Source organism: Mycteria americana, chromosome 20 (genome assembly GCF_035582795.1).
Source record: "Mycteria americana isolate JAX WOST 10 ecotype Jacksonville Zoo and Gardens chromosome 20, USCA_MyAme_1.0, whole genome shotgun sequence".
Classification (NCBI taxonomy): Eukaryota; Metazoa; Chordata; class Aves; order Ciconiiformes; family Ciconiidae; genus Mycteria; species Mycteria americana.
This window is the reverse complement of record NC_134384.1, coordinates 1,377,522-1,404,144: the sequence shown is the minus strand read 5'-3', so window position 1 is coordinate 1,404,144 and position 26,623 is coordinate 1,377,522. Positions and strand designations below refer to the sequence as shown.

The 26,623-nt window shown below is 52.3% G+C and overlaps 1 protein-coding gene across 3 annotated transcripts; it reads right to left on the bottom strand.

Annotated features, from left to right (window-relative positions):
- Positions 1 to 11,160: 11,160 nt before the first annotated feature.
- On the bottom strand, positions 11,161 to 23,378 carry INKA2 (inka box actin regulator 2). Of its 3 annotated transcripts, XM_075521825.1 has the most exons (3): positions 21,147 to 21,440; positions 20,985 to 21,030; positions 11,161 to 13,150 (listed from the first exon to the last, which is right to left on the bottom strand). In XM_075521825.1, the coding sequence occupies exons 2-3, from the start codon at positions 20,985 to 20,987 to the stop codon at positions 12,158 to 12,160; spliced, it is 996 nt and encodes a 331-aa protein (XP_075377940.1). In that variant the 5' UTR covers positions 20,988 to 21,030; positions 21,147 to 21,440; the 3' UTR covers positions 11,161 to 12,157. The 3 variants fall into 3 exon arrangements, with proteins under 3 accessions (XP_075377940.1, XP_075377938.1, XP_075377941.1); XM_075521823.1 differs by lacking the exons at positions 20,985 to 21,030; positions 21,147 to 21,440 and adding an exon at positions 23,171 to 23,378 and having other exon boundaries at positions 11,162 to 13,150; XM_075521826.1 differs by lacking the exon at positions 20,985 to 21,030 and having other exon boundaries at positions 11,162 to 13,150.
- Positions 23,379 to 26,623: the final 3,245 nt, after the last annotated feature.

Here is a 26,623-nt window from a genome sequence, read left to right as displayed (position 1 = left end):
CCCCCTCACACCCTGAGATATTAGAACTGAGTGTCTTCAGGAGATGGAGTCAAGCTAAAGGAGTCCTCTAACGCCGGACTCGACTCTCTCGAAAGCCCAGAACGCAGAGCTCTGGCTGCTCTCCCCTTGCAGCCTCTGCTCCTGCCTTAGCGGGTCACCCCTGCAGCCGCTCGCGGCGCGGAGACCCCGGGAGCCTCTGCTGGGAGCCTCTGCTGGGAGCTGGCTTCAGCCCCCTCCCGAGCCAGGTTTTAGGTGTCGGGCTGACAGCAGCGCAGAAAGCAAGGAAGCCGCTCTCGGGGTTGGTGTTCGCTGCCGCTCGGGCTCCGTGCACCTGAGCCAGGCTGCAATTTTGGTGTGTTAAAAATTGCTACGTGACCGTGTCACAGCTGGCTTGTCCCGCTGCAGATTTCACACCAGCTTTGCAGGAGCAGGACCTGGATTTGCTGCGCTCCCGAGCTCAGGGTGTTCCCTTTTATTCAATACATGACGCGGAGTCTGATTAGCAGCCAACAGGCAGCTTTTGGCCCTCTCCTTCTGAAACAATCAGTGTTTAGGGCTTGACCGAGAAGGATTCGGTGTGAGATAAGCTTCCCAGAGTGGGGCCAGGACTGAAGTAATAATTGAATAAGTGTGAGGTGGTGAATAAGACACGTAACGATGAGTCAGAGCAGCTGCAGGCAAAACCGCTGCCCTTGGGAAGGAGGGAAAAGGCTCCTCGGTGTCTCCTCTGCTGCCTGCCGGCGGTGGGACCCAGCTCTTCAAGTTGCCAGAAGTACATTTTCTAGGGGGAAAGGCTGGGAAGGGGCTTCCCTGGGGGCTGCGCTGGGGTGCGCGGCACCCCTGGTCCCGCTGCAGCCCGCGCTGGGTGCTCGGTCGCGGGGCTCGCGCGCCCCTTGGGGCTGCGGTGGCTCAGGCTGCGCCAGCGGAGCCGCAGCCGCCTCCGCCTCGTCCGGGCCGGGGCGCAGCCGGGGCGGCTCAGCGTGTGCTGGGGAGGCACGAGGTTCAGCACGTGCCCGTACGCGCCCGCGGAGCTGGGGCCCAGGACCAGCGGTATTCCCTGCCTCTGGAAATCGGGTGTCTTCCCCTGGAAAATGTGAATTTATTTGCTGCTGTGTTACGCGAGTTGTACGTTCCTAACAGGCTTGGGGGTGTGCTGTTGCCATCTCACTTCACTTCTGTTGGATTTCCCACTTCCTTTAATTTTTTATCAATTTGTTTTGCTGCTCTCAGTAGAGATGGCCCTATGGGAAGTAGAAGAAATCAAGTGTTTATTTTTAGAAACTGCAAAAAGAGTTCAACCCAAGGCAAATACAATTACTTCAGGTTGCACGCAGGCTTCCGAGAAGCAAAGAAGAAATATTTTCTAAATAGCAAACGCCCTAAAATCCAATGCCATGAAGCCACCGTGCAATGAGAGCGTCACTTAACCATTTGAGGAGCACGTGTAATTCCACGGGGGTGGGAGGAGGTGCCGGCTGCCTGCTCCGGACACCCCACCCTGCGCGCAGGCCCACGCGCCCCAGCCCACGACGTGCCCCGTTCCCCCCGTCCCACCCCATCTCCTTGCACGGGGGAGCTGGGCGGCCGCTGCTGCTCCTGGCAAAGCCCCTCCACCTCTTTCAGCCTCAAAGCCTGCCTCTGTCCTCTGGGGTATTTTTCTGCTTGAAGGGGCCTCCCAGATGCTATTCCTGGACCAGTTTTAGGGCATTCGTTGCCCGAAGCTTCTGCTGGGTTGTTTCTGGAGACCTCGTGGCTGGGGAAGAGGAGAAGGGGTGGGAGAGAGGCTCCTCGGTTGAAAGCTTTCACTCTATAATTAAGCTGAACAAGAGACTCGGAGCTAAATCTCTGTTTCTCTCGCTCTGCCTGAGCGAACACAAAGAGGAGAAAAGGACTGAACCAGACAATTAAAACAAGCAATAAAATTGCACAGAGAGGTCCACGGAATGATTTTTCCTTGACACGCTCGCTCCCAACAAGTGCCACATGCCCTGTGTATAAATAGCAGCTGCCCAGACTTGCTTAATCATCCCATTGTTGCTTTATAATATTAATTAAACATTCCTCTGGGATTGTTCGCATCCTAATTAAGTCGGGAACTTACAAAAGACGGTGAAGAAACCAAACAAGTGTGTGCTGGGGGATGCACAACCCAATTTTGCTATACCGTGTTTAAAAAAAAATACTGAAATTGTAGGAGAACTGTGGTTAAAAGCGTTTTTAATAGCCAACAACGACGGGGACTGTTTGATTAACGGTCCTCGGGGATTGAGAGCGGCTCCTTGCTCCCGGAGTGTTTGGAGGGAGAGCTGCAGGCAGGGAGCGGCTGTCCGGGCGCGCTGGAAGGGACGAGCGTCTCCCCCCGTCAGCGAGACACGAGCGAATCGTCCCTGGCAGAAATCCACCGATATCAAAGGGCCAATTAATCTGCAGCTGCTCTGCAAGGGGGGACGGGGATGGCGGGGGACAAGGAGCTGCTTGAATCGCATTCAGCCGCCCCACGCGGGTGGCAGCTGGGGGCCGGGGCTGCCCCGGGGCTGCGGCATCGCCGCCTCCCGCTGGAAGAGGAATCCTGAAAATCCCACCGGGGCGAGGGAGCCGCGCAGGTGGGAGTGCAGGGACGGCCGTCCAGAAACGGATCTGCATCGATACCCGTCTGCGACAATATTTTATTGCAGTGCGATCCTGGCTTCGCTGACGTCTCCGGTGCTGGCGGAGAAACCGGCCCAAGCCTCTGCCCTGCCAGAGAAATCTTCCCCAAGGGAAAGAACCACCACGGTCACGTTCCCCCCGCCTGCCTGCTGGGCTGGGGCTCGTCCTCCCCATCTCCTTTCATGTAGCAAGGAAGACTCGAGCGCATTGTTCCCAACTCAGACTCATGCACCCTGCAGGGATGTACTGTGAATTACTTCCCAAATTATGTGAGTAATTAAAATCAATGAGAGGGTATCCTGTTAAATAACATAATTAGATGAGCGTAGCGAGCAAGATGAGTGCAATAGCGTTTTTGTTCTCCTGCCTGGAGACGCCTTTTAACTCTTTCCCCCGTCTCTTCCCCAGGAGAGGCAGGCAGGGCTCCCCGGTGAGCCGACGGCCGTGCTGCTCCGCACGCGCCGCTCTTGCTAATGCTGAGGTTTTTCCAGGACCTCCAAAGCCTCCGCCTGCTTCCCTTAGCGCTTCTTCCAGACACAGGATTTGCCTTCCCCTCGGTCTCCGTCTCTGTGTTGCGTGGAGGACGCTGGCAATGCTGCAACTTGAAGCCCCTGAACATCTGAAACTCGGCGAAAACAGCATTGACTATCCACGTTAATTTAAGACCGTGGCAAATGAAAATATGTCTCATGCGGTGCTGCACTCCAGCAACTGAATTGTAAAGGGAGGGCCCCACGGGGTGGAAATGAGAATTAATCTTGCTGTGCATAATGAATTGTCTGAGCCTTTCACCCTCAGCCCTGCGGGTGAGGTGCAGGTGACTCTCGGGGACAGTCTCCCAGTCCCGGCTTTTTTCCACTGCGTAAACCAAGATGTGGGGCCGGGAAGGACGAGCGGCAGCGCGAGCTCAGGCTGCGTTAGCAGCCTGGACCGAAGGGCTCGGTATGCAAACGTGCACATTTACAAAGGCACTGTAGGTTTACTGGGTTGCCTTAATTCCAGAGGAAACAAAATGGCTCAGGAACCCAAGTGCTAAGAGTCATTTTTGTGCTGTTTCTGCTTGTTTCAGGGCAGGGACTGAGGTCTCAGTCCATTAAGAGATGCACGGGGACAGCTCGCTCCTTCTGCGTGGAGTGCTATTAACTCCAAGGGGGCTCTGGTAAGGGTAAAGGCATCTGGCCAGATGGCTCTCATTGCAGGGCTGGGATCTAAATAATTAATTTATAGTATCGTGTTCATGACTTCGCTGTCTCCCAAAGGAAGCGCTGAAAAGTCCTTAACTTGGTGCTTATTTTTTCCAGCTGCGGTGTACAGGGAGATGTGAGTCTATGCATTCGGTTTTATTTTAAGCTTGTTTGTGATTTTCCAAGGTAGGGAATTGTTGCAAAGATGCGTCACATCTAATTACACTTGTCACGTTAAATCATATTATGGCAAAAAACCTGAACCCCTGCTGGGAACATAATCCCCTCCGGTAGGGATAGGAGGAAATTTACCTTTGACGTGCTGCAGGAGTGACAGGTTGTTCTAGAAGAGGTTTAAACGCGCACACAAAGGGCACAAGCGCATCCTCGTCGAGGCCTCGCCATGGGCAGCAGGCGTCCCTCCTGCCCGGGTGGATGCCAGCGCCACGCAGCCACGCAGCCACGCCGTCACCCTGCTGCGCTGCTGCCGGCTCGGGGCTGCTCGTGCACCGAGGGCTTGGCACGCGGAGGTGAGAGCCGGTCCTGGCACGCTTCCTTGCAGCAAGGCAGGGTCGAGCCGGTGTTCCTAAGCAGAGGAGAAGGAGGTAGGAGGAATCGCCCGCCGGTCGTTTGTAAGAAAGCGCAGGTTTTGCTGTTTTACAGCAGGGTAAGAGTGCCTTATCCTGTCCATCTTAGAGTGATTTAGAGGTCCCATAAAGACCCTGTCTCTGCAGGAGGAGGACTTTTGCTCGACTTTTCCTGGCAATACATCTTCTCTCCAGTGAATTTCCCAAGACTGTGTTTGTAGCTGCAAGCAGAGTGTTCCCACTCATGTTAGGAGACACCTTAAAAAGGCAAATAGCACATATATTCTGTGGAAAGCTCAGAAACTCTTGCTAACAGCATTGTTAACATCAGTGACGTGTTTGAAAACCAGGTAAGCAGTAACTCGAAAGATCCTCTCTTGAATTCTTTTAAATCCAGAGGACCTGATCTTTCCTTTTTACAAGCAGAGCTCAATTCAGGGTACAGGAAACTCAGTACAAAACCGACCATGACTCGTTTCCACACAATTAGCATGAGTGCATGCAGATCAGGCAGCTGCATGCATAAATGCCTGGCTGGCTGCCTTTGGGTGCAAACTCTCAGTAATCGGTCTGGAACAGAATGAGCAGACGAGGAGGGGGAAAGTCTGCGCAGGTAGCTGGGGAGAGCTGCAGCCCAGCGACACCTGGACAGGACCGAACGCAAGCAACTCGCTCGGAGCCGTGCGGGGTTACGTGATCGCGGCCCCGAGGCAGGGAACGCGCTGGGCTCTGCCAGGACGTTGGCAGCGGTGGCTCCTGGGACCCGAGCTGCTCCTTTTGCCCTCGCAGGGGTGAGGGAGAGACCGGGTCCCCCAGGTCCCCAGGACGCGTTTCCTGGCTGCCTTGGCCGGCCGCGCCGGCTGACAGAAGAGCTGTTGGGCTGGACACGGTCAGCAGAGCCGCCGGGCACGTGGATGGGCTCAGAGAGCTTGGGCCTTGCCATGTTACACCGCTGCCTGCCCCCGCCTCGGCCCACGCTGCTGCCAGCGCTGCTGCCGAGACGCTGAGGGAGCTGGGGCCTCCTTTCACGCCGCCCGTCGGGAGGGCCCTGGTGCTGCAATGCCTTCAGTCTGGAGCAGAGGGGAAAGGGACGCCGCAATGTTCCTGCTCCCTGGAGACACCCACTCAGGCCTCCGAGGAACTTTTTCAGCCCCGGAAGATTGTTACAGACCACAGAGAACAGAAAATACAATGTGGGGGCCTGGAGTGACCCTTCAATTATCCTAATTAGGCAAAGGCAGGTTGCTATTAGCATATGCATTTAAGAACAAAGCAGCTGCTTCATCGGGCAACTGCTTATCTCAGTCCCAGAGCCTCCTCTCGGTGCTCCCCTCTGTTTGCGGAGCCTTCGGAGGCGCAGCCCTCTGTTCTGCCAGCCTTCGGCCGGGCTCTGCCTCTGCGGCGGCTGTCACCGGCAGAGCAAAGGGACTAATTAAACCTGACAGAATGTCACGGTCGTTATCTCTAGGTTCGAAATGTCACATCGCTAACTCCAGCCCCATGTTGTGAATGCAGCGAAGCCCTCTGGGAAGGTCCAGCCTGAATTGCCGGCTTAGTCTGTTAATGAGGGAGCAGATCTCCCTCCTCGTTGCCTGAGCGGTGGGACCTCCGTGGCCCCCCGGCAGCGTGGCGGTGCCAGAGCCAGCACAGAGAAGCCGCGTGGTAAAGCCAGCAGGAACCACCCCTGCGCCACGAGCACCGGCTCTGCTCTCTGCCGGGGAGGCTCCTCTGCCTGCCCGGGGACCCCGTGCCAGTCCCGCGGGAGGAGGCGGCAGCCGGTGAGCAAGGGCGGCCCGAAGCTGCTCTCCCTCCGTTCCCACACCAAGGCTGCGGCCGCTCCAGCCCCTTCCCGCCGCGCCGGCGGAGGGGCCCGGGTGGGATTTGGTGCAAAGGGTGGAGTGAGCGCGAGCAGGGACCCCTCAGCCTCCGCTCCGGATCCCGGTGAGCTTGTGTCCTGCCGGCTGCGGTGGGAGTTACGCGTGCATTTATAGCACGTCGGGAAGTGCTTTCCAAATTAACCTCCAGCCTGCCCAAGGTGAGGACCGACCCAGGATCGGGCGTTTCTTCTTTCTGGGATATTGATTTTCCCCCTTTCGCTTTCCTGTTCAGCGAAAGCCAAGAAATCTGAGCCAGCTCAGAGGCTTTGCTCAATACCGTTATTGCAGGAAACGCTCCCGAAAAACACAGATGAGAGAGCAAGCGCCCAGCCGGGACCGACCCCCCCAGCTGCCGAAAGGCAAGCGAGGAGGCTGAGGAAATCAGCCCCAACGGGGAGGCTGAGCCTGGGCTACAGCCCGGCCTGGCTGGGGCAGCGCCGAGCCGAGGGGGTGACGGTGCTCCCCCAGCCGTGCCACGGCCCGGCCTCGGCCTCGGCAAATTGTTGCAGAAAACTGGGTTTATTTATGCTTTAAAACCAGCGTGGGAGACTGCCTGCCAGCTGGAAGGGGGTACGACGTCTTGATTAGAAATGCCACGTGGATACAAATGAACTTGAACAAAAGGAAAGAGAAATAAAATACAGCCTCTTTCCGCAGAGACGAGGACGCTAAAGGAGCGTGGTCCACTTTTTAGAAACACTGCTTAAAGAAGTAGAAGAGAGTCTGCTGCTGATTAATAATGTGATGAAGGTGACTGGGAATGTGCTGGAGTGAATAAAACAGTGCTGGACTTTGAATAAAATGGATCTTATTTCAGCAAGGACGTGGCAGTTGGTTTCTCTCCTGTCGGGCTCCGTACGAGGGGAATTGAGGGCAACGTTAATGGTCTCCCGTCAGCAAAGCCTTTCAGGTTAGTTAGGCGCATCAGCGCGGGTGGTGAACGGGGACGGAGCCGAGTGTCGCGAGCTAAGACGAGCGCTGGCCCTGGGGAGGCTTCAGCTACGGTGCAGATTTGCAGGGCACGTGGGTTCCTCAGCTTCAGCGGGCAAATAGTAAATACAACCTGGGTCAATGGGCAAGGGAAACACGACGGGCGGCAGCCAGCCTGTATTTTCCTTTCCTCTTGCCCAGCATTAGCCTAAGAAGCCGCATCCCATTGTCAGAAGAGTAAGCTGTGAAATGGTTTTGAAAATAAAGGCTTTTTAATTACAGGCACATTTGCGAGCCTTCTGGAGGCCATCTGGCTGGAAGAGCAGGGTGTTAGCATCGGTGCTGGCGGGGAAGGGAAAGCCCAGAGAGGCAGAGTGAGGAGCAGCTCCTGGAGAAGCACTCTATTAACGTTAAGAGCCAAATCCTCTCCATACATTAAGCCGTATGGGCCAGATCCAGCACCTATCCATTTCAGTGGTGCCGGATCCGCCGGCGGTGGCAGAGACGCGGTGCCGCGTGACGTGGGCTTTGGAGGGGGCCAGGCTGCGCCGCTCATCCAGCCCCTTGGCCGAGCCGGAGCCCGGCCACCCCCCGCAGAACGGGAATCCCGCAAGCACCGACAGCCCCTAACCCCTTCCTCCTCCGACCTGCCCGTGCCTTCCGCCCGCCGGCGTTGGAGGGAGGTTCCCAGCCCCTCAAGGGAGGGCTCAGCACGGGCAGAGCTGGTGCCCGGCAGCAGCCTCCTCCCCGTGGCGGCAAAGCCCAGGCGCGCAGTGAACGGCAGCTCCCCTCGCGCCAGGTTATCAGTCCCTGGGGTTTGAACGTTATTGGCGTCAAATTAACTCCAGTGCATTCGATCCCGTCTGGGCTTAGCGCACCCCACGAACAGAGATTTCTAATAAATCTGAATGCCCAAGCTGCACTTGCCGTTGCCGCCTTGCACGGGGCAAGTTCATGGGGGAATGTGTTTCTATGATTATTGTCCTGTGTTCGGTATCAACCATTCCTACCAAAGATGCAGAACACAGCCAGGGCCTCATTAAAGACTGTCATTGTGCTAATTAGGTAGGTTTCATACTTAATAATGGGGAACTATTTCATGGCAGTTTCATGAAAAAAAGAGGAGAAAAAAGCCATTATAATTTCAGGAAGAGTCCCTGGAGAAGTGAAATGGTAATTCACAAATCCTACCCTGATCTATTAGCAGATCCTGCTCTGGAGACTAAATTAGGTAGGGTGTCTGGCTTGGCTGATATTCTTTATTATTTGAATGCCTCTTAAAGAATATTTATTAATTTTTTTTTTCTCTTAAGAACTTTGAGATCCAGCTACATTCACTTGCGATTTTCAAGTGGCTGTTTGAAGCCCAGGTCACACTGAATTTGTCACTGCGAACACCCTGGAAAATCCTATTTTGATGCAAAACAGCCTTTGAAGATACGCTTAAGAGGCAGAGAGACCATAAATACATTTGAAACTATGTTGGGCATTTGGTCAGCTGTCTGTGCAAAGTGCCCCAGTAGGGATCTGTTCCTTCAGAAAAAGAAGAGATGAAGCGAACACCACCACCTCTGTCCTCGGGCCGGCGTTCATCCGTCGTGGTCGCCAAAGCTGAACGCTCGCCTCGCTGGCAATTGCAGGCAGAAGCGGAGGGCGGAGCGGTGGGTGCCGGGGGGGTGCAGGGACCCCGCACGGGCTCCGACCCCGCCACCGCCGGCTCCCATCCCGCTCACGGGGATTCGGGTGGGAGCGGGCACGGTCGGCAGTGCTGGCTGCAGCAGGAGCAATTATTTTGGGTGGGAAAGGAACACGTGGGCGGCAGCTGGGGCCAAGAACTGCCCTTTCCACGTGAAACTAGAAACAATGGCGTTTCCTCCGAGCGGGGACAGAAAAGGCTGGGTTTAGCAGCTGATCTTCGAGCAGCTCCCCAGCGCGAGCGTGCCCGGGCAGGATGACCCGGCGGTGCCCCATGGGCCAGGGCAGCTGTCGGGAGCACGCGGGGCCAGAAGCGCTTTTTCTCAAGAGAAACTTCCCGTCGGCTCCTCGCGAGACCCCGTCGACGGGGGCAGCGGCACCGCGACAGCTGCTGGGGCGGGGGCTCCAGCGTCTGCGAGGGACCACGTGCGCTGGCAAAGGGGGTTTGAGTTTCTAAAGCCCTGGGTTGCGCAGCCTCGGCAGGGGCGGGCGGCGTGGGCTGGACGGGGCTGGCACCGGCGGGAGGGAACGGGGGCAAATCCCCGAGAACCGCTTTTCCCGCCGAGTAGGTTCCTAGTGTGCATTTTAGGCTCCAGATCTCCCTGTGTCCTGCATAAGCACATCCTGTTTCCCGGATAATACATCGCTTGGAGAGGTAACCACCTGCAGCAATGTACCCTTCATCTCTCGGCCGAGGCGTCACCGTGGCCATGGCCGTGGCCGTGGCCGTGCCCCTGCCCCACCACGCGCAGCCTGGGCCCTCGCCTGCTGCCCGCCACACTCATCACAGCTGAGGGCAATGCTCAGTGACAAGCTTAAAAAGCCCCTGGTGTGGGTGCTCAGCTCCTCAGAGCCTCTCCCCGTCCGGCACAGTGCTCCTCTCTCCGCGGGCTCAGCCTTCGGCGCCAGGCAGGTACGGCCAGGACGTGCTCCTGGGGGTGGGGGTGCCGTAGGGCGATGCCATCGCGCTCCCCCCTGCCGCTGCGCCAGCCCGGCCGTGGGCTGGGTCCCCCGGGTTGTGCCTGGGCGGCAGGGAAGCCCTGGGGCGAGGCCGTGCTCCCCAGGGACCGAGGTTGGTGCAGGAAAAGCTGTTGCTCTCTCTTGTGCTGCTGCTTATAGAAAGCTCCTTCTCCTCTTTGCTGACCCTACGGAAAGGTTGGTGGGAGCTGGGAGGGCGTATTTGTAACAAACGGGATGAACTACTGATAAAGGAGAAGGAAAACAAAATGCTTTAGAAACAGCCTTTTGGCATTCAGAGAAATTAAGAAGGGGGAAAACAACCAGACCTAAAGCCTGTGAGGAGGAAAAACAAAAGCTTGCTTGCAACTCAGGTTCCTGAGAAAGTGCTGAGCATAGCTTTCAGATGCTGACCCACTCCTCTCCTTGTATGGGCAGAAACAGGGCTTGTCTTGTGCCTATATTTAATTTGCAAGGGAAAAAAATTCTCCCTCCATGCCTCTGCTCCACTGGCCTCTTTGCCTTGGGAAGTTACAACAGGAATAGAATCGCATGTTTAAAAAAAATACTACTGCTCGCACATAAGCCCTTCCTAAACTTGGAGTGAGCGGAACAGGTTTTTGCAACATAACACTGCTGCGCGCACGAAGCATCTGGTGAGGCTCCGGGCTAATGGAAACGGGGGGCAGCGCCGCGGGGGGGCTCCCCCTCTGCTGCAACGTGATCAATGGGCTCTGCGCACTGGGGCTCACGGAGCTGCTGGGGACTCGCCTCGGTCATGTTTTTTAACTCCCGGAGGCGGCGAGGAGGGGACCTGCGGCAGGACCTGCGTGGCCCCGGGGTGCCGTGGCCCTGTCCCCCTCCGCGAGCCGGGGGCTGCACGGCTCCGAGGCCCTTCCCTCGGCAGCAGTGTCTCCCCCAGACGTTTCTCTCTCTGCATCTCCCTGTGCTGGGGGAGGAAGATGGATGTTGAAGCGTTACCCGAGGCTCTCGGGCATGTGCGTGGCCCGCAGTGGGACGTGCCTCCGGAGCAGCGCTGGGACCCTGGCAGGGACCTCTGGCTACAGCTCTCCTCCCTGCTATGATTTATAACCTCTCCTTGGATGGAAACTCTCCTGGCTGCTCCCCAAGCTCCCCAGTCCCGGCTGGGAACAGGCTGACACAACCCGCACGCGCTCCTGGCTCCGACCCCTGCCAGCCGAGCCTTTGTGCCGGCTCGGCTGGGTTCTCGTGACAGCGAAAACCCAGAGGCTTCCGCGCTGGAGAAAAGCGGGACTGAGGGTGGCCCCAGGATGGAGACGGCCCCGCGGCACGCTGGAGACGGATGCCACTTTATTGGTAACTCTTGGAGAGCCGGACACTGGAGAACTTGGTTCTGTCGAGACGAGGTTTGTACACAACAGCAATAGGAAACAACAACAACAACAACCACCGCCCTCTGTTGCAGCTTTGTATCTCACTGCAACCCCAGCAATCAACTCTTGCAATGTCCCATCTGGCGTGACCTGCGGGGAGAAGGGCACGGGGAGAGAGGCGAAACCCGCTGCGAGCTTGAGGGTCACAAACTTCCGTGAGAGAGCCTTGCGTCCTACTGGTTTAACTGGCAGGGGAAGGAGAGATGCTGGGAGCGCGGCAGAGATGCAGTTTAGGGGGAAAACCCCGCAGCTGAAACGCAGCAAAGCTGGGGTTCAACACCCCCGCTTAGCAACTGTTCAAGTCTTGTAAATTCAAACTTACTTCTTTCAATTTAAATAACAAGTGCTTCAGGTACAATGCTTGAGTTGCCTGGTTTATAACCCAGTTTTAAGTGCACACAAGCAGGAATAGATCTTTTTTTTTTTAAAAAAAAAAAACCCTATATATATTTGCACACTTATACACACACATGCACACAGTGAATTTTGTGCAGCTGTTTTAACTAGAGATGATGGAATGGGCCTGGCGTGGCTATCGTAAGCTGGGCTCCAGGGGCCGGTCGTCTGTGGCACCACGCACCCTACAGCTGCTAAAGGTTCTGAGTATTTTTGCAAATCTCGGTCCCCAAAAGTCTCCCCACGTGGGGCTGCGCCAGCTGCTGCTCGGGCTGCCCCTGAAGCTGTAGTTCCTCGGTAAAACACCACTTGCAGGCGACTGAAGCCCACAGCACGTTTTGCAGAGGGCTCCTCTCTCATCTTAGTCCGTGCTGAGAACTCGGGGGTCTCCTGAAAAGACGCGTAGGGCCTCCAGCTCCTCTCCGGTGTGAAACAAACGCTCGGCGGAGCAGAGAACGCTGACAAACTCAGACCCAGACAGCTGTATTGATGTCAAACCCAGACTGGGTGTAATCTATGGTATCGTGGACTTTCTTGGTGCCAGTTTTGGGTTTCTCACTATGGCTTTCTGCCTTTGGGCACCTCTCTGCTTTGCTGTGATGGCTCTGGATGTTCCCGTGAAGTGGGAAGTAAAATGTCCCCTTGAGTTTGTTCATCTTTTTGGGTCTCTTAGAAATTTCGGGCTGTTTGTCTTCAGGGGGAAGCCAGCAAGGTTTCTCCTTGAGAAGCCTGTCTCGGTCTGGCCGAACGCTCCTCAGGAACTTCTTGAAGATGTTGGCTGTGAGGGAGAACTTCCTGCAGAGCTCCTGGGATCTGCTCACGGACAGGGACACCTCACTTTTCTCCCCCTTCTTATCCAACTCCGGCAGATCCAACCAGTTCCCAACCAAGTCTGCAAAGATGTTATCCCCCAAGACCAGCGGCTGCCGATTCCTGCTCTGGGACATTAGGGAGGATGTCCAGTCATGGCCGTCGTCGCACCCCGGGCACTCCCGGCATGCCGGCCACCCCCCAGCCATGCCCTGGCTACTGGGCTCGAATGTCTTTGGGCGGACGTGCTCTGCTCCGATCGACGTGGAGGAAGGTCCTTTTGGGTGATAAACATCCTCGCTACAGAGGCTCCCAAAGGAGGAGGGGGTGTCTCTAAGGGGGCTGCCCTCCGGGAGCGCAGCGTGACGGGGCAAACCCACCGGCCGTGGCACGGCACACGCGAGGGACGCGGGGCTGCGCTCCTCCACCGACACCTCCCCCCGCAGCCGCTCGTCCTGCCGGGCCCCGGGCACATCTCTGCTGCTTTGGCAGCACCGGCGCTGCTCAATGCCAGAAACGGTGCTTCGGCTCCCTGAGATGTCCAACTGCTCCAAAGCTGTCTGGACCTGGAGGAGTTTCAGCTCCTGCAGTGCGCCCATCATGCAGTTCATCTGCTCGTGCAGCCCGTCTCCGACCTCCTTCATGGATAGCTGCGGAGGGAAGAAGCAGACATCGAGTCAGTGCCGCCGGGAGAGCAAGAAAACTTTGACCAAAGGGCAGGAGAGCCGGGCTGAGCAGCTTTCTGAAACATCACCTCTTCCTACTGACTACATTTTAGATGCATCCTACCTGTACTACATCCATTTCATGGAACAGCGATTGGATTTTTCTTAGATTTTTCTAGGAGTTTCCCTCTAGGAATAAGAGGAGCTGACAGAAGGAGTGGATTTTTTGACCTGACAACAAAAATAAATAGTTTGAGTGTCCATTAATTGCTTGGCCAAAACCCAAGGCATAGAACTATGAATGGTTTTGGCTGCCACCAGTTTTAGCATATTCTGCTTTTGTCTTTCGTGCCCTGTAACTAACTGAAATCAGGAGTCAGGATAACGAACAGAAGTGCCTTCCATGGAGAACCTTGTTTCTTTACCGGAAGCACTACAGCAAATTAATAATACACCCCAATAAGAATCGCATTGTTACTATATAACATGTCTTCAGATCTTAATACCCTCATTACAGGCACCTCTCACTAGAGGACAATCAAAGACATTTCAATGCACTTGAAATTTTGTACAAACCAACAAACTCTGAAATTACTTAAACTACAAATCCTTTGGTTCCCAAGCTAGGACCTTTAGTAGCAGTTTGGCTTTATCCCTGCACCTTGCTATAAAGATTCAACTTTCTATACTAGACTTAAAATAAGCAAGTTATTTTCCAGAGCTCCTAAACTCCCCCTTCTTCTCTTTCGCTCTGTTGCTTTCTCTCTCTCATGTAGGATCTGGATTATATTCCCAAAGCGGCATCATAAAACAAATGGGCTATACTTTCCAACAGCTGCCACTTTTTTTTTTAGCAGGGAGGGGGAGTGGGAGAGGGGAAGAGCAGCAGGGGACGGCAGGGCTGGAGGTGAAGACATGTCACATCGATGTAAGGTGGTTTGCAGAAGAGATTACCACCGTCTAGGAAAAGCTTCAGCCTACGCTGGCATAAACAGTTTAAAAGGCTCATCACAATTTTTGTACCGCAATAGATCTCAAGCTTAGGGTGAAAAAGGACAGATGCATCTTACGTTCAGCTTTATGTTATCAAGCTTTACTTTTTCACCTCTCCAATTTAACTAAATTAGTTCAATTACGTGCTCTATTTCCATTTCTGTACCTGGATTTCACCAGTGAGAAAGAGCAGTCATCAAAAAATTAGATCCTCTGTAACAATAGAGCTCCATAAGTGAAAAGCTCCTCAACAGTTTCTGACTACAAATCTCCATTTCAAAACCCAGAACCTAAAACTAGCCGGCAGATTACGATGATTTTTTCAGAGCTTCACTCCCAAGAAACTTATTTATCACCCAGAACGAGCACACAAGCTATGAAGATACAGAAAATCTGTTTAGCTTCCCGATGACACTATCAAGTGTCTCCAGCGATCTGATTTTTTCACATCAGCAAATAAACCTCTACTTCTGCAGACATGCGAATGATGCCCCACTTACAGACTAACCCAGCTCCTGGGTTTCCCGTACAAAAGCTGGGGCCATATGCTCTACAAGCCTCAGACAAAACTATCACCTTACCTCTCCAGATTTGCCGTAATGCTTCTCGTCCTAACCTTTCTCGCCTTATTAATGGAAGTCTGTTTTATCTGGGGCTTTGCAAAAAGCTGGATTTGGAGCCAGCTTGGCCCCTCATTGGCCGCTTCCCACCAAATCCCCTGGCCGGCGCGGCGCTGTAATCGCGCCGCGGTGAGTGACGAGGGTCCTGCGGTAATGACTGGGCTGATCAAACCCTCGGCATATGCTGGACGGCTCTGCTGTTCACCTCATTGATTCAATTAACTCCCCCGTGATGGGTGGTATCATTACAATGCAGGCTTCATCCAGCAAGGCTCTATTAAGCATTAAAATTTCATAGGCAGCATTTATCGTCAGTGTGGCCGTTTCTCACGGGCAGATCCAGTCTTCCCCCCCCCCCCCCCCCCCCCCCCCCAAGAAAAGACCTGAGCCCCAAAAGCTCAGAATCCAGCATTTTTCCTTCTGAACAAAGGAGCTGGTTCTGCCAAACCTGGTGCCAGCACCAGCCTGGGGAGCCCGAGCCACTGAAGGAGGAGTGGAGATGTTTTCATCTGTGGAAACACTTTCCCATGAGCGACTACGAGGTTTGGACGCTTCTCCCCTGATGCCCAGCGCTGCCTGTGCCGAGCCGTCCCCGTCGCAGCGGAGAGGGAGAAACGGGCACTTCTGGGACATGACTCGTCTCTCCTGCTTCAGCAACTTGCTGTGGGGTAGGATGAATCCTGCCCTCTGGACTCGGCCTCGGTGTCCCTCTGGCAGCATGAATCCCACCATCAGCAAGAGAGTTTTAAAGATCCTGAGGCTTTTAACTCTGCTTGCAAACACTGCTAAAACTTCGGGTTGTGCAAGTTAAAAAACCCAGCAGACAACCTCCCCTGCTTTATCTTTTGCTCTCTGTGGTATCTGTTCAGCCTTTTACAGAACTGAAGAGTGAGTGAAACCCAGCCCAAAGTGAAGTCACTGCCTGGTGACCAAACAGTCTGCAGGGGCTTGGATTTCATCCACTAGTAATTACCCTGTGGTAATTAAGAGTACTCATCCTGGAGAGAAAACTCTGGAGAAAAAAAAAAAGCTTCTTCCCCCGTGTCTAACAGCCACTCTCTCCTGTTTGCCAAGAAGATCTCGGTTCTCCCAAGTTCAGACTGGCTTCTCTGAGACTCTCCAGAAAAGGAGCAATCTCCCACAGAAGAGAGACCACCACCCCGGCAAAGGTTCAAGATTGAACTGTCCGGGCTGCTGGAGGAAAAAAAGTTTCTGCGAATAATCCAGGAGATTGGGCTGGAAGTCAAACAGATGCTCTGGCTGCAAGGTGATGGGAACTCAAGGCTGAAGGGACAACCCTTGCAGCCTCGCTGGCTCTGTGGTCACACACTTCATGTAGAAGGAACTGGAATTGGTGATGAACTAAAGTGCAATTTCAAACAGAGCGTGAATATGACACAAAACCCCAGAGAGCCTTAATTTGGCATGGAGAGAGACCTTGACCGTACTTGCTGGGTTATGCAAGGGACGTTATGTAAGCCGGCCACCACGGGGCATCGGGAGATGTTGTGTCTTGTGCATGTTTGTGAGCTGTAAATCCCAAACCTGTGGTCGAACCAGCCCCGCGCTCGGTCGTGCTGCAGAGCAGAGTGCAGGGGAAACGGCATTCACTACAAAACTTCGGGTCTAGCAGAGATCTTGCTCGTCAGCATCCTCCCTTCTTGTACCTGCTCGTCTCTGCTCAAGGTGCACAAATAGGTCAGCGTTTCAGGGGGCTCTGGGTGTCTAATTTGAGATACTTTGTGCTTCAATACACGTGGTCGTTTGGCACCTCTGCTTCCAAGAAAAGCCAAATTAGAACTATAACAACTTGCAGGTGTTCAAATTTATCTCTATCAACCAGTTAAAAATCAGATGCCTCAAACTGCATCTCATTATTATTCCTGAAACTTTTGCAGTCCCTAAAAATTGGCATGAAAAAGTTTTAGTCTAATTCTGAACAAGCCAACACAGATGCCTTTTATAGCCAGACAAGTATGCACAAGGCTGAGCACAGTTGTGACGTGCGTGTTCCACTTCGGTGGCTGGGATTCAGCGTGCGATGTGAAACGTTTCTTTCTCCAGCAGTAAGGTATCACCTCCAGATCAAACCTCCTTGAAGGCAGGAACAAGGCAGCTCTGGCTAAACGCTTCTCCAAAGCAAAGCTTGTTTAAACTACACTCGCCCTGAACATTGAAAACTGAAGTGCAGAATTCGAAAGCTTTTCAAGCACTTTCAAATGATCATCAAGGAATATTCAACGTGAAGGGAAAAAAACCCCCAATCCACCAGTGAGCATTTTGCAAAACTGACAGAGTTCAAATATGGGGTGTTTTACCTCAAAAAATCTACCATTTTGAGTGGCAAAGGCATCAATCACTTTGTAAGCCGTACCTTTTTAATGATTTCCTCAAAATACTTATTCCCAGAACTACAACCACCATTGGTTTACACGGTCTATAAATCAGCGATCTTCCCCTACTGATTAACGCAGCAGGACAACTTGCCCCAAGGACCGTGCTCTAGCAGTCACTGGCATTTTGTCGAATTCAAACCCAAATACCCGAGATGTACAAAGAAGGGAGATTTCACTTGTCACTTCCCACTTCACAGGTAAATAAGTAACTTTTTTAACCCACTTTGGGAACTAATGTTTTCCTATTAGCATCTACATTCACCGAGTTCTCAGAAGTCAGTTCCCATCAATGCCCTCGAGCCGCAGCTGTCTGTATTCCCGGCCCATCCGCACATCTGGCCTGCCCAGGACCGCAGCGGCTTTGTGATGCTGACGGGAGAAAAGGAAAAACCCAGCTAACACGCCGCGGCTTTCGGCTGAGCACAGAGAACTGAAAAGAAGAGCTCTGAGCGTGTTTGTCGTAACGAGGAGGAAGACAGATGTCCAGCTCTTAGGTAAAAGCAATGCAGAGAGGAAGTTATTGCTAAGAGGACAGGAAAGAACAAATGGCAAATAGCAGTTCTTAATAATAGTGCTGATAGGCAACAGAACCAGCAACAAACAATTGGTATTTAAAGAGGATGACATAACAGAGACCAAAATTATTTTAGAACTGCTGAGCTGATCATATTGTTTCTGTGTTTTCCTTTGGGTCACTAACTAGATTAATCTTCAACAAGCCTGCAATTGTGGCTGGGCATAACTCTTCAGAGCGCGCTGCACGGTTCACAGAGAGCTGCTTTCCAGCTCCATGTTGCACCTTTCTTTCCCTTCCCTTGATGGATGCCTGCAATCTTCTTTTTGTCCTTCCATTCTACCACAAGAGTTTCCAGTCTCTTTTTTACCTCTTGTATTTCCAGAGTATTTTAGGCGTAACTTAGGGTGTTAACTGTGAGCTCACAATGTACCAGAAAGAGGAAGGATGCTGAAACTTCACCAAAGATTTTTTTCCCCACTAGTTTAAATAGATCTTAAACAGATGTTAACCACAAAAGACATGGTTCACATCAGCCAATTAACGATCTTCCTTACTCAATTGCCTTCCTTTCCATTGCAATTATATTGTTCTGTGCTTCCCAATCACACTTGCTACGTTTAAAGGCAAATTAGAAAATCAGTTCTCTACAACCAGGAAATAAATGGACCAAAAAGAACTCCAGCCTTCAAACTTTTACTCACAACCCAGGGACAGGAGACCACAAGCCTCGATGTACAGACTGACCATTGAAGATGATGGTTAAAAGCATCGGCTTTCAGCCCAGTGGTCTGCTTCACTGGGGGATCTGGTCTTTAACGTTCCTGAATACGTGCAGCTGGGAGTCTAAAAAAATCCACCGTCATCTTTAGGAGCCTTCTCTGGAAATAAACAAGCAGACAAAGCCTGTGACTGCTTTTTCTCTCCCCAGGTTATATGTGACAGGACATCCGCTGTCAAGTTACGCCTTTGCACCTTCCCTTAAGGCAACACCGAAGAATGAGATTCTGCGATAACCACCCAAGTTCCTAACGCTATCTCCAGCAGCGATGGGTAAAGCCACCCTCAAAGGGACCACGTTATCAGCAGAGACGCAAACGGAGCTGCGTGTTCCCACCTGTTGGAGTTATGAGCAGTGGCGTTAGCCCCTGAGGTCTGTCGTTTATGCTTGCTCTACTGCAAATCACAAGAGCTGCTCCTTCAGAACTAGCAGTAATGAAAATACAGCAGACTCCTTTTCGAGCATGACACAGTTACTGGAATAGGACTCAGTGTGAGACAAAGCATAAAAATAATTGGCTGTATTTTTCACTCAGACCAAATGTTCTATTCCTGCAAGATATTCATAGCAAGAAACATTGTCTACCAGGACGTAAATTAATGTAAGAAGGGAGTCAGACTCTATCAAACTCAATAATGTGACGCATTTATGATGAATGTGCAGGGAGAACATTCAAAAGTTCAAGTCAAAGTGGTGGGGTTTGTTTTAAATACCTACTGTAATACTTTTCCTCCTAGAAAAAAGCAACAGAAAGCTGAGAAATATTCTGGATTCCTCAAGAAAGACCAAAACATGCAAAGTAAAGTTATAACTACAGCTAACTTGACTGTGACCCCTCGCCTGTTACAGCCATACAAACCCCAAGTGCCAGATAAATCTGCCCCATGAACTCGCCAGTCCCTAGCTAGATAGTAAGTGATTAATTCTTACTGTAGAAGAGCCTTGAAACCCCCATCCCATGGTATGTATGCTGATGTTACTATGTACAAATGCAAACAATCCCTGTCTCGGAAAGTTTACGGAGGTAATGCCATCTGCAGCGTGAGACGCTGAAATGAAATTCCTCTCTGCTAATCTCTGAGCAAGGCAATTCTTGTTAAATCTGATCTTTCAGCTGAGATAACATTCTGTAACTCGGAGAGCAGACATAATATTTCTGTGCCTCCTCACAATGTTTGCAGACTCTGAATCCAGCTGATAAAGTCAAGAGGACTTTTAGTATCGGGATTAATTGCATTAATGGAAGATTCACAAGCTCTGTGGCACGCTTCACAACTGCCATACGAAGGACAGATGACAGGAGGAGTGGAGAAGCACAACTTATTCCGCGACAGACCTACAAACCCGCACTGCATATTCTCGCAAACCACACTGCGTCCGTGAATCTCCAGGGGCTTTCCAGAGGAGGTGAACAAGGTCTTCTGTATTTTCTACATAGAGAGACTGAGGTGCAGAGAGCTGGCACGGCTTGTCCAAAACGGCTCCGCAGGCTGGTGTCAGCACCGGGATGAGGATCCCAGCTTTGGCAACCAATCTGACTGCAGAGCTGCCCCGATCCCACACCCAGTTGGGATGAATGGCTGTGTCAGCTGAGGCTCTCCTGGCTGTGAAGCAATTGCATGTGGAAGCTTCCGAATGAATTCCAATCAAAGGGACGCCACGCATGCCAGAAACTATCAGCTTACAATGGAAAACATGCGATTGGAACAGGAGATCTCTCATTGACTCAAATGGGTCAGATTCATCCTTGGGAGCCACGGCAGGGCTGGCAGAGCCTTCCCAGAGGTAACACGAAGACCGGTGTAAGCACGCCTGGACCCATGCTCATCTGTGACTTGTCTGGCAAAGCACGGTGTGATCTCGGTGCATAGGCTGTGTGGTGAAATGCTGGGGCACACCAGCAGCCCAAACCAAGCACACGATTATTTAAATATGCTTTTAATATACAAGCAGGAGAAAGACAAATCAGAGCTGGCATCTTCGAATCCCACACTGGTGGGGGATAGTGTTGCACTTGAAGATAACCTTTCCTTGGGAACTGGGAGCTGTGCCAACATCTGCTCTCTTTTGAGAAAATCCCCCTCCTCAACACCAGCCCAAGGCTGCAGTAGTTTACACCAAGACAAACTAAACTTCTGCTAATTGAATGGCCTCTACTTTCACGTGTTATGCTGACCAGCCTCAGCAAGGCTGGTTCCTCCAAAACCAGGGCGTTTTTGCAGAACACCCCTGCGCAACACCCCCTCAGCTGCTCAGAGTCCCTCCCGCCCGACCAGAGCTGCTCCTTGGACACAACGCAACCCAGCGTGTTTCTAAATTCGCAGCGATGCCCTGGCACTGGACTCCCATTTAGCTGCACACAGGGTGGCTCATTGTCTCGATCTGCCCAAGTCCTTCCCACCATTCCTCCCGCATGATTCTTGGTTATGGTGCGTTTTGTGTCTGGAGGCATGACCTGCCCAGTAACGAAGAAAGTGGTAAAGAAGCAGGGTCAAGAGGTTCAGTTCCCACTCACCATTCAGTGCAGATGGTCCCAGCTGTCTATCGCACTGCTTGCTGGTCTTTAAAGAAACATTAGTCTATTTTAATCCAGGCTATCTTGACAGTGTTGGTTTTTAAAAGCTGTTATTGCTCAGGATATCATTTATGGCTATTTTAATTAATACAGTCCTCCTACCTTCACTAAATGCAATCTGCGGCTCACTTAAGTTGCCGATGAAAGGAATTGTTTCCGACAGCGTGCTGTAAGGCAGAGGGTCTCCCCAGCTGTCTCGCCCGGTGGGCTGTCCTGGCACGGCTGTGCTCACAACAGCTCCAAGGCTGCGCTCTGATACCCTGAGAATTTGTTGTTTAAGTAAGTTTTTAAGTTTGAGTAACAAAAGTTGGGGGGTGGGAGGGGGAATGAATGTGACTATTAAAAACCAAACGTGTGAAGATCTAGGCTACTTCCAGTTAAGTCACGAGTAGTCCTACTGAAGGTGACAACTGCCCCTTCCCAGTTTTTTAAGCCCAGCATATACATAAATCATTGCCAGGCTAAGGTCTTGGTTTATTAATATAATAAAAATTGTCACATTTTTACAATTTAAAAAAACTCTACTACTGCTTTATAGCAAGGCTATGAACAGAACCGGAATTTTCTCATTTTAAGTATTTTTTGGTTTTCACATGAAGTGTTGAGGGATCTGCCTTCTTTTTGAATATATTCAAATTCTTCAGTTCTGCCGTGCACTACAAAATAGGCATGTTTTAGACTCACAGGTAAAGGTGCAATGTTTAGGCTTCTGTACAAAATACTGCTCAGATAATGAAACCGATTTGTTTAGAAGACAAAACACAGATTTAGGAACCTTCTCCTAAGCACACTCTTCCAAAAGTTACTCTTTTTACCCATCTCACCTTCCAACTTATTCAGATTTTAAAGATCTTCCAGATTATAACATAACGTCCTGGTTTACAGTTTTCATTCATCACACCCAGCATTCAGAACACCAGTGACTCTCGTTTCCCTTTGTTTTAGATTGTTTTCCAGCTCCTCTGTTTGCTCGGGAAACACTGGTAAGGCTAGCAGGTTAAATGGCACTGCTTGCTGCCACGTCTGTGCGGGGTAAAGCGCTGCTGCCCAAGCCCATGTTTCCCAGGACGCGTCCGATGTGCAGGAGCACGGCTACCTCCAGCGCAACGGCGAGTCCCCGAGCCTGCCCGGGCACAGCTGTAACTTTGCATGTCTCTGTCTTGACTCAGATGGCGTTGCTTACATGCGAAATATTTCCTGTAATGCAGGCAGGACAGCGATACTGTATATAAGCTCATTCTGTAAAACTGCGGTTAGCACAAATATCAGCTGGAATCAACATCCCGTTAAGTCCTAACCCGGGAAGCTTTTGTGCATTCAGTAACTTCACCCACCCGTTTTTGCTCTGCCTTGTTCTCCTCTTTTGTTCTCATCATCTATTTATCTGAACAACGCACTGCTCCCCGGCCAGACCTGCTAAGCACTGGAACCCGATTTTGGGAAGCATCAGTTCTTCCCGCTAGCCCACCCCACAAGCCCCAGTGCACCACCACCACCCTCTGGCTTGTGGGCAAGCCCAAGCAAGTTCAGCGAGCCAGGTTACCCTCTGAACAGGAGCGGGAGGAGGGAGAAAAGTGCTGCTGTATGACAAAGGGTTTCCTATTAAAGAAGTACTTTCAGAGGGTACTGGCGGCGGCAAGCGCACGCTCCCTTCACATCATTTTGACTCCCGTAAACTTACTCTTATGAGAGGTTTCTGTGACTGTTTCTTTGGTTTCTGATCTAGGCTGGCATCCCTCTTCCAAAGCCGCTGCGCACCCCAGAGCCCCCCGTGCGCTCTATTTCCCTCTCGCCGACGAACGGACCGGCGGCATCCGACCGGCCGGCGCTGGGAGGCCGAGACCCGCCGCCCGATTCGCGGCGGTGCGGGGGGGGGAGCAGCCGGCGGAGGGACCCCGAACTTCCCCGGCCAGGCGAAGGCTGGACGCGGCCGGACCCGCCCTGCCCCTGCCGGCTGCCGTCCCGCGGCGGAGCCCGCTCCGCGCCCGGCCGCGGTCGCACGGGGCCGCTCCCCCGCGAAGGGCCGAGCCCCGCGGACGCCGCTGAGCGCGGGCTCCGCGCAGGCACCGCCGCCGCGGGACGAGCCCCGGCTGCGGTGAGGGGGCCCCCGCCCGCCGCCCGCTTACCAGCTCCTGCTTCAGCCGGCGCAGGTGGTGGTCCATGGCCCGGCTCAGCGCGGCCCCGCCATGCGAGCGCTCCGCCCGCAGCCACCCGCGGCGCGGGGAGGGGAGCGGAGCGGAGCCGGGCGGGGGGATCGCGGCGGGGAGGCCGGGGGGCGGCACCGGGGGGCGGCGGCTGCCGGCGGGGCAGAGCCCGGCCCGCGCTGCCGGGCGCCGGGGCGCGCCCTCGGAGCCGCTTCTGGGCAGGGCGGCGGGGCGGCGGGGGGGCGGCCCGGGCCCCACCTGGCTCCGGGGCCCGGGAGGCCTGGGCAGAGCGCGGGACGGCGAGAGGCGTCTCGCAGGGCAGCCAGAGCGCAGCCAGCGCTCGGTACCGTCGGGAGCGCGGGAGTGGGCAGAGAGCGCTCCCCTCTGCCCGCGGAGAAGGCGGAGGGTTTCGTCTGTGGTGGTCTAGAGCCCGCAAACTGCTCGGCAGAGACGGACCCCGCTGCAAAAGCGCGGATTAAGCTACGCGGCCTTAACCAGGACAAGTTGCGAAGCCACCCGGTTGTGGGTTTCCCCGCTTCGCTCTAAGTGGGGCCGGGTTGCTGGGTGGAGGCAGGTCCCTCCCGGCTCGAACTGCCCTTTGCCACCCCGGGGGCGTCCCGGGTCCCCCCCGGGAGGTGGCAGTGCCGCGAGCACCTCGCACCTGCCAGCGCCCTTATCTAAACGCCCCTCGTCAGGAACGGCGCGCGCTTGGCGCCCTGCGAGAAACAGGTGTTGAAAACTCTTTGCATGCATTTATCTTCCGAACAGCAGGCTTCTCCTCACCGTGAGTTACCAGCGGTGGTTCGGCTACAGGAATCGACACGCAGAGCGGCAACCGGAAACTTCCCGGGTGCGAGGGGATGCTGTCAGCGCTGCAGATGCGCTCCTCGAAGGGCAGGATTTTTTCACCTCAGATCAACAAGCCCTGATACTGCTTGTCACCGCAGGAGATCGAACAGATGGACGTATGAGCCAGGAAAAAATACAAGCGCTTCTGTATCATCAGACTTTACAACCGCGTTGAATTTGAAAGGGTTTGAATTTTCCAGCGTTTCTCCTAGATATATATAGGTATTATTCTCAGCTTGTGTGCAGAATGTGTTGCTTAGATGCTAAATGCTGGGTCCCCAGTAATGGGTTAGCAAGGCTTACCTGAATCATTCTGCAATGGTAAAGAACTTGATAGGATGAGAAATACTACTTTGGGTTTTCAAATTTGGGATGAAAAACGTAATTACTTGCTTTTCCCGTAAATTTGAGTATTGACAAAGACTGGCTATACTCTTTGCCTTTCCAGGTCTTTATTTTTTGAAGGAAAACATTTTTTATAGTTGGTAATAGGATTTTGTTTGTTTGTAGAAATCAGCCTTGGTGTTTTTGAAAGCTGACCTTTGTGTCAAAATCCAATTTAAATTAGAAATTTGCGATCTGGCCTTTTATGCGTGTTTGGGAAACGCTCTAGAGTTGACATTTATTGATCCTTCCAGCATCTCTTTCATTATTGGTCAAAATTTCCTGTCTCTCTGCTCATTTCAGGGTTTCCTTTTCCTATCTATTAAGGAAGCATGAAAATTGCATCTCTCTTCAAGGATCTGCAGAACGTGGGGCAGTAAACATATTAACGTATTAAAGAAATGACCTTATCAAAAAGTTAATCACTTCCAACGGGGTATGCTATGATGTGAGTGGGATACCTGCCAGTCTTTCTTAAAGTCTAAGCCAACTAGCCCAGCTATAATTTTTTTCTTGAAATCTGGCTGGATTTATTGGCCAGCTGGTTGTTCCCCACGGCCCAGGGTCGGGGTATGTACGTCCCCAGCCTACCCAAGCATATCAAGTATCATATGGCAGGTTTGAACAGCCAGTGAGTGGTAAAAAATAAAAAAGATGGCACCACGTGGAGACTACAAGCTGAATCGCCTGCCTCCGCCAATAATTAATAGTAGGGGGAATGAACCAACTTCCCTGTCCTCTGTCTGTGCCTCAGACAAGGATCCGTGTTCAAGAAGAGCCCCAGGCTCCGAGTCCAGGTTTCTGTGTTGCTTGGGTGGCTCAAGACCTTTGTTTCCTTCCTGCTACTGGTACCATGTTTTTATAATTTATTGTATTATCTCAGGTCTGTAAAGTAATACGTAGACACCACTTCTTCCTCGTGGCATGGCACCAAAGCTAAAACATGATGGCATTTTCTCTTCACATTTGTAATACATGGCCCTAGGTTCAGCTGGTTTGAGCTGAAAACTGACTGTGAGCTTAATTAATCCAAGCCAGCTTTGAACAACAGTATTTTCAGGTATTTTACATTTGGTAGGGAATAGACTAAGAGCAGGCATCAACAGGGAATGGCTTCTGTTCTCCTGGTGTTACCGTGTCTAGACAAAGTAGACGGCTGATGAGCACTATGGTTTTGGCATCTTGAAAAACTGTATGAAATTAGACCAGGGATTATCCTAGGCACAGGATGCTCTCCCCAACGTTTTCTTTATAATACCGTATTTTTTAAAAAATCCTATAATTCCTGAATTTGTTTTAACTGATGCTTTTCACAGTGCTTTGAATATTCCAATACAAAAGAGATACAAAAGATACACACGGTTATTTGAAGCATCAAATCTAAGTTAAACATGATTATATTTTCCAGCACATCTAGCATTCAGGAGGCCAACTGCACATGGCAATTGGCAGATGCTGTGTTCCAGAAAGCTCCTGCAACACTTGCAAGACACTGAACTGTGTGATCTGCCGGCAGATGAACAGGGAAGAGTTTTTAGCTCCTCTTTGGCTTCTGTTTAAGGTTGTCTTTTTGATCCATTTTTCAGCCTCCGGGGCTGCTCATGTCCCACGAGGCTGATAAAGGAGTTCATGAGCATAGAATAAAGAAAAGACCGGAATATTCATGTGCTCCAAACTCCTGGGAACTTGCAAGAGAAGGGAAAAATCGGAAATATTTTCTCGGTAGGATTTCCCCACTAAGCAACATTTTTCTCTTCCGTATAGGCAACTGGGTCAAAGCAACATCGACACTTCATGCCAGGCCCTGCACTCCTTCCACTCCACGGAGATGCAAACCTTGAGCAGATGGTGCAGTGCAGTGGAAAATCAGGTCTCCAAGAAAATACAGAGCTGAGAATCAAACACACTCAAGCAGAAAGCTACATGGCTTATTTCAGGATAAAATGAAAAACTGAGATCCTTGGGCAAAAAATAGAATATGCCTTTTAGAGTGGTGTATTCCACTTACATGAACTGCCTCATTCCTTCCCGTTTGAGAAAACATCCATCCCTTCACAGCTGAAGGCTTATCTCATTTGCTGTCTTTCAGTTCGTTGATCTGGTTTCTCAGGGCTTTCATGTGACTGTTCTTTGCTGAACTAACAAGTCTGGTTATCGCTGAATTTTCTTTCATTTTTACTTTCTTGCACACTGAAGGCAAAC

What these genes read in the sequence shown, in the direction of transcription:
- INKA2 (XM_075521823.1), bottom strand. Translation starts at nt 23,206, where the DNA reads ATGGACCACCACCTGCGCCGGCTGAAGCAGGAGCTG. An exon ending in GCCGGCTGAAGCAGGAGCTG is followed by an intron (nt 13,151 to 23,170) that starts GTAAGCGGGCGG and finishes TTCCCTCCGCAG; the next exon opens with CTATCCATGAAGGAGGTCGG.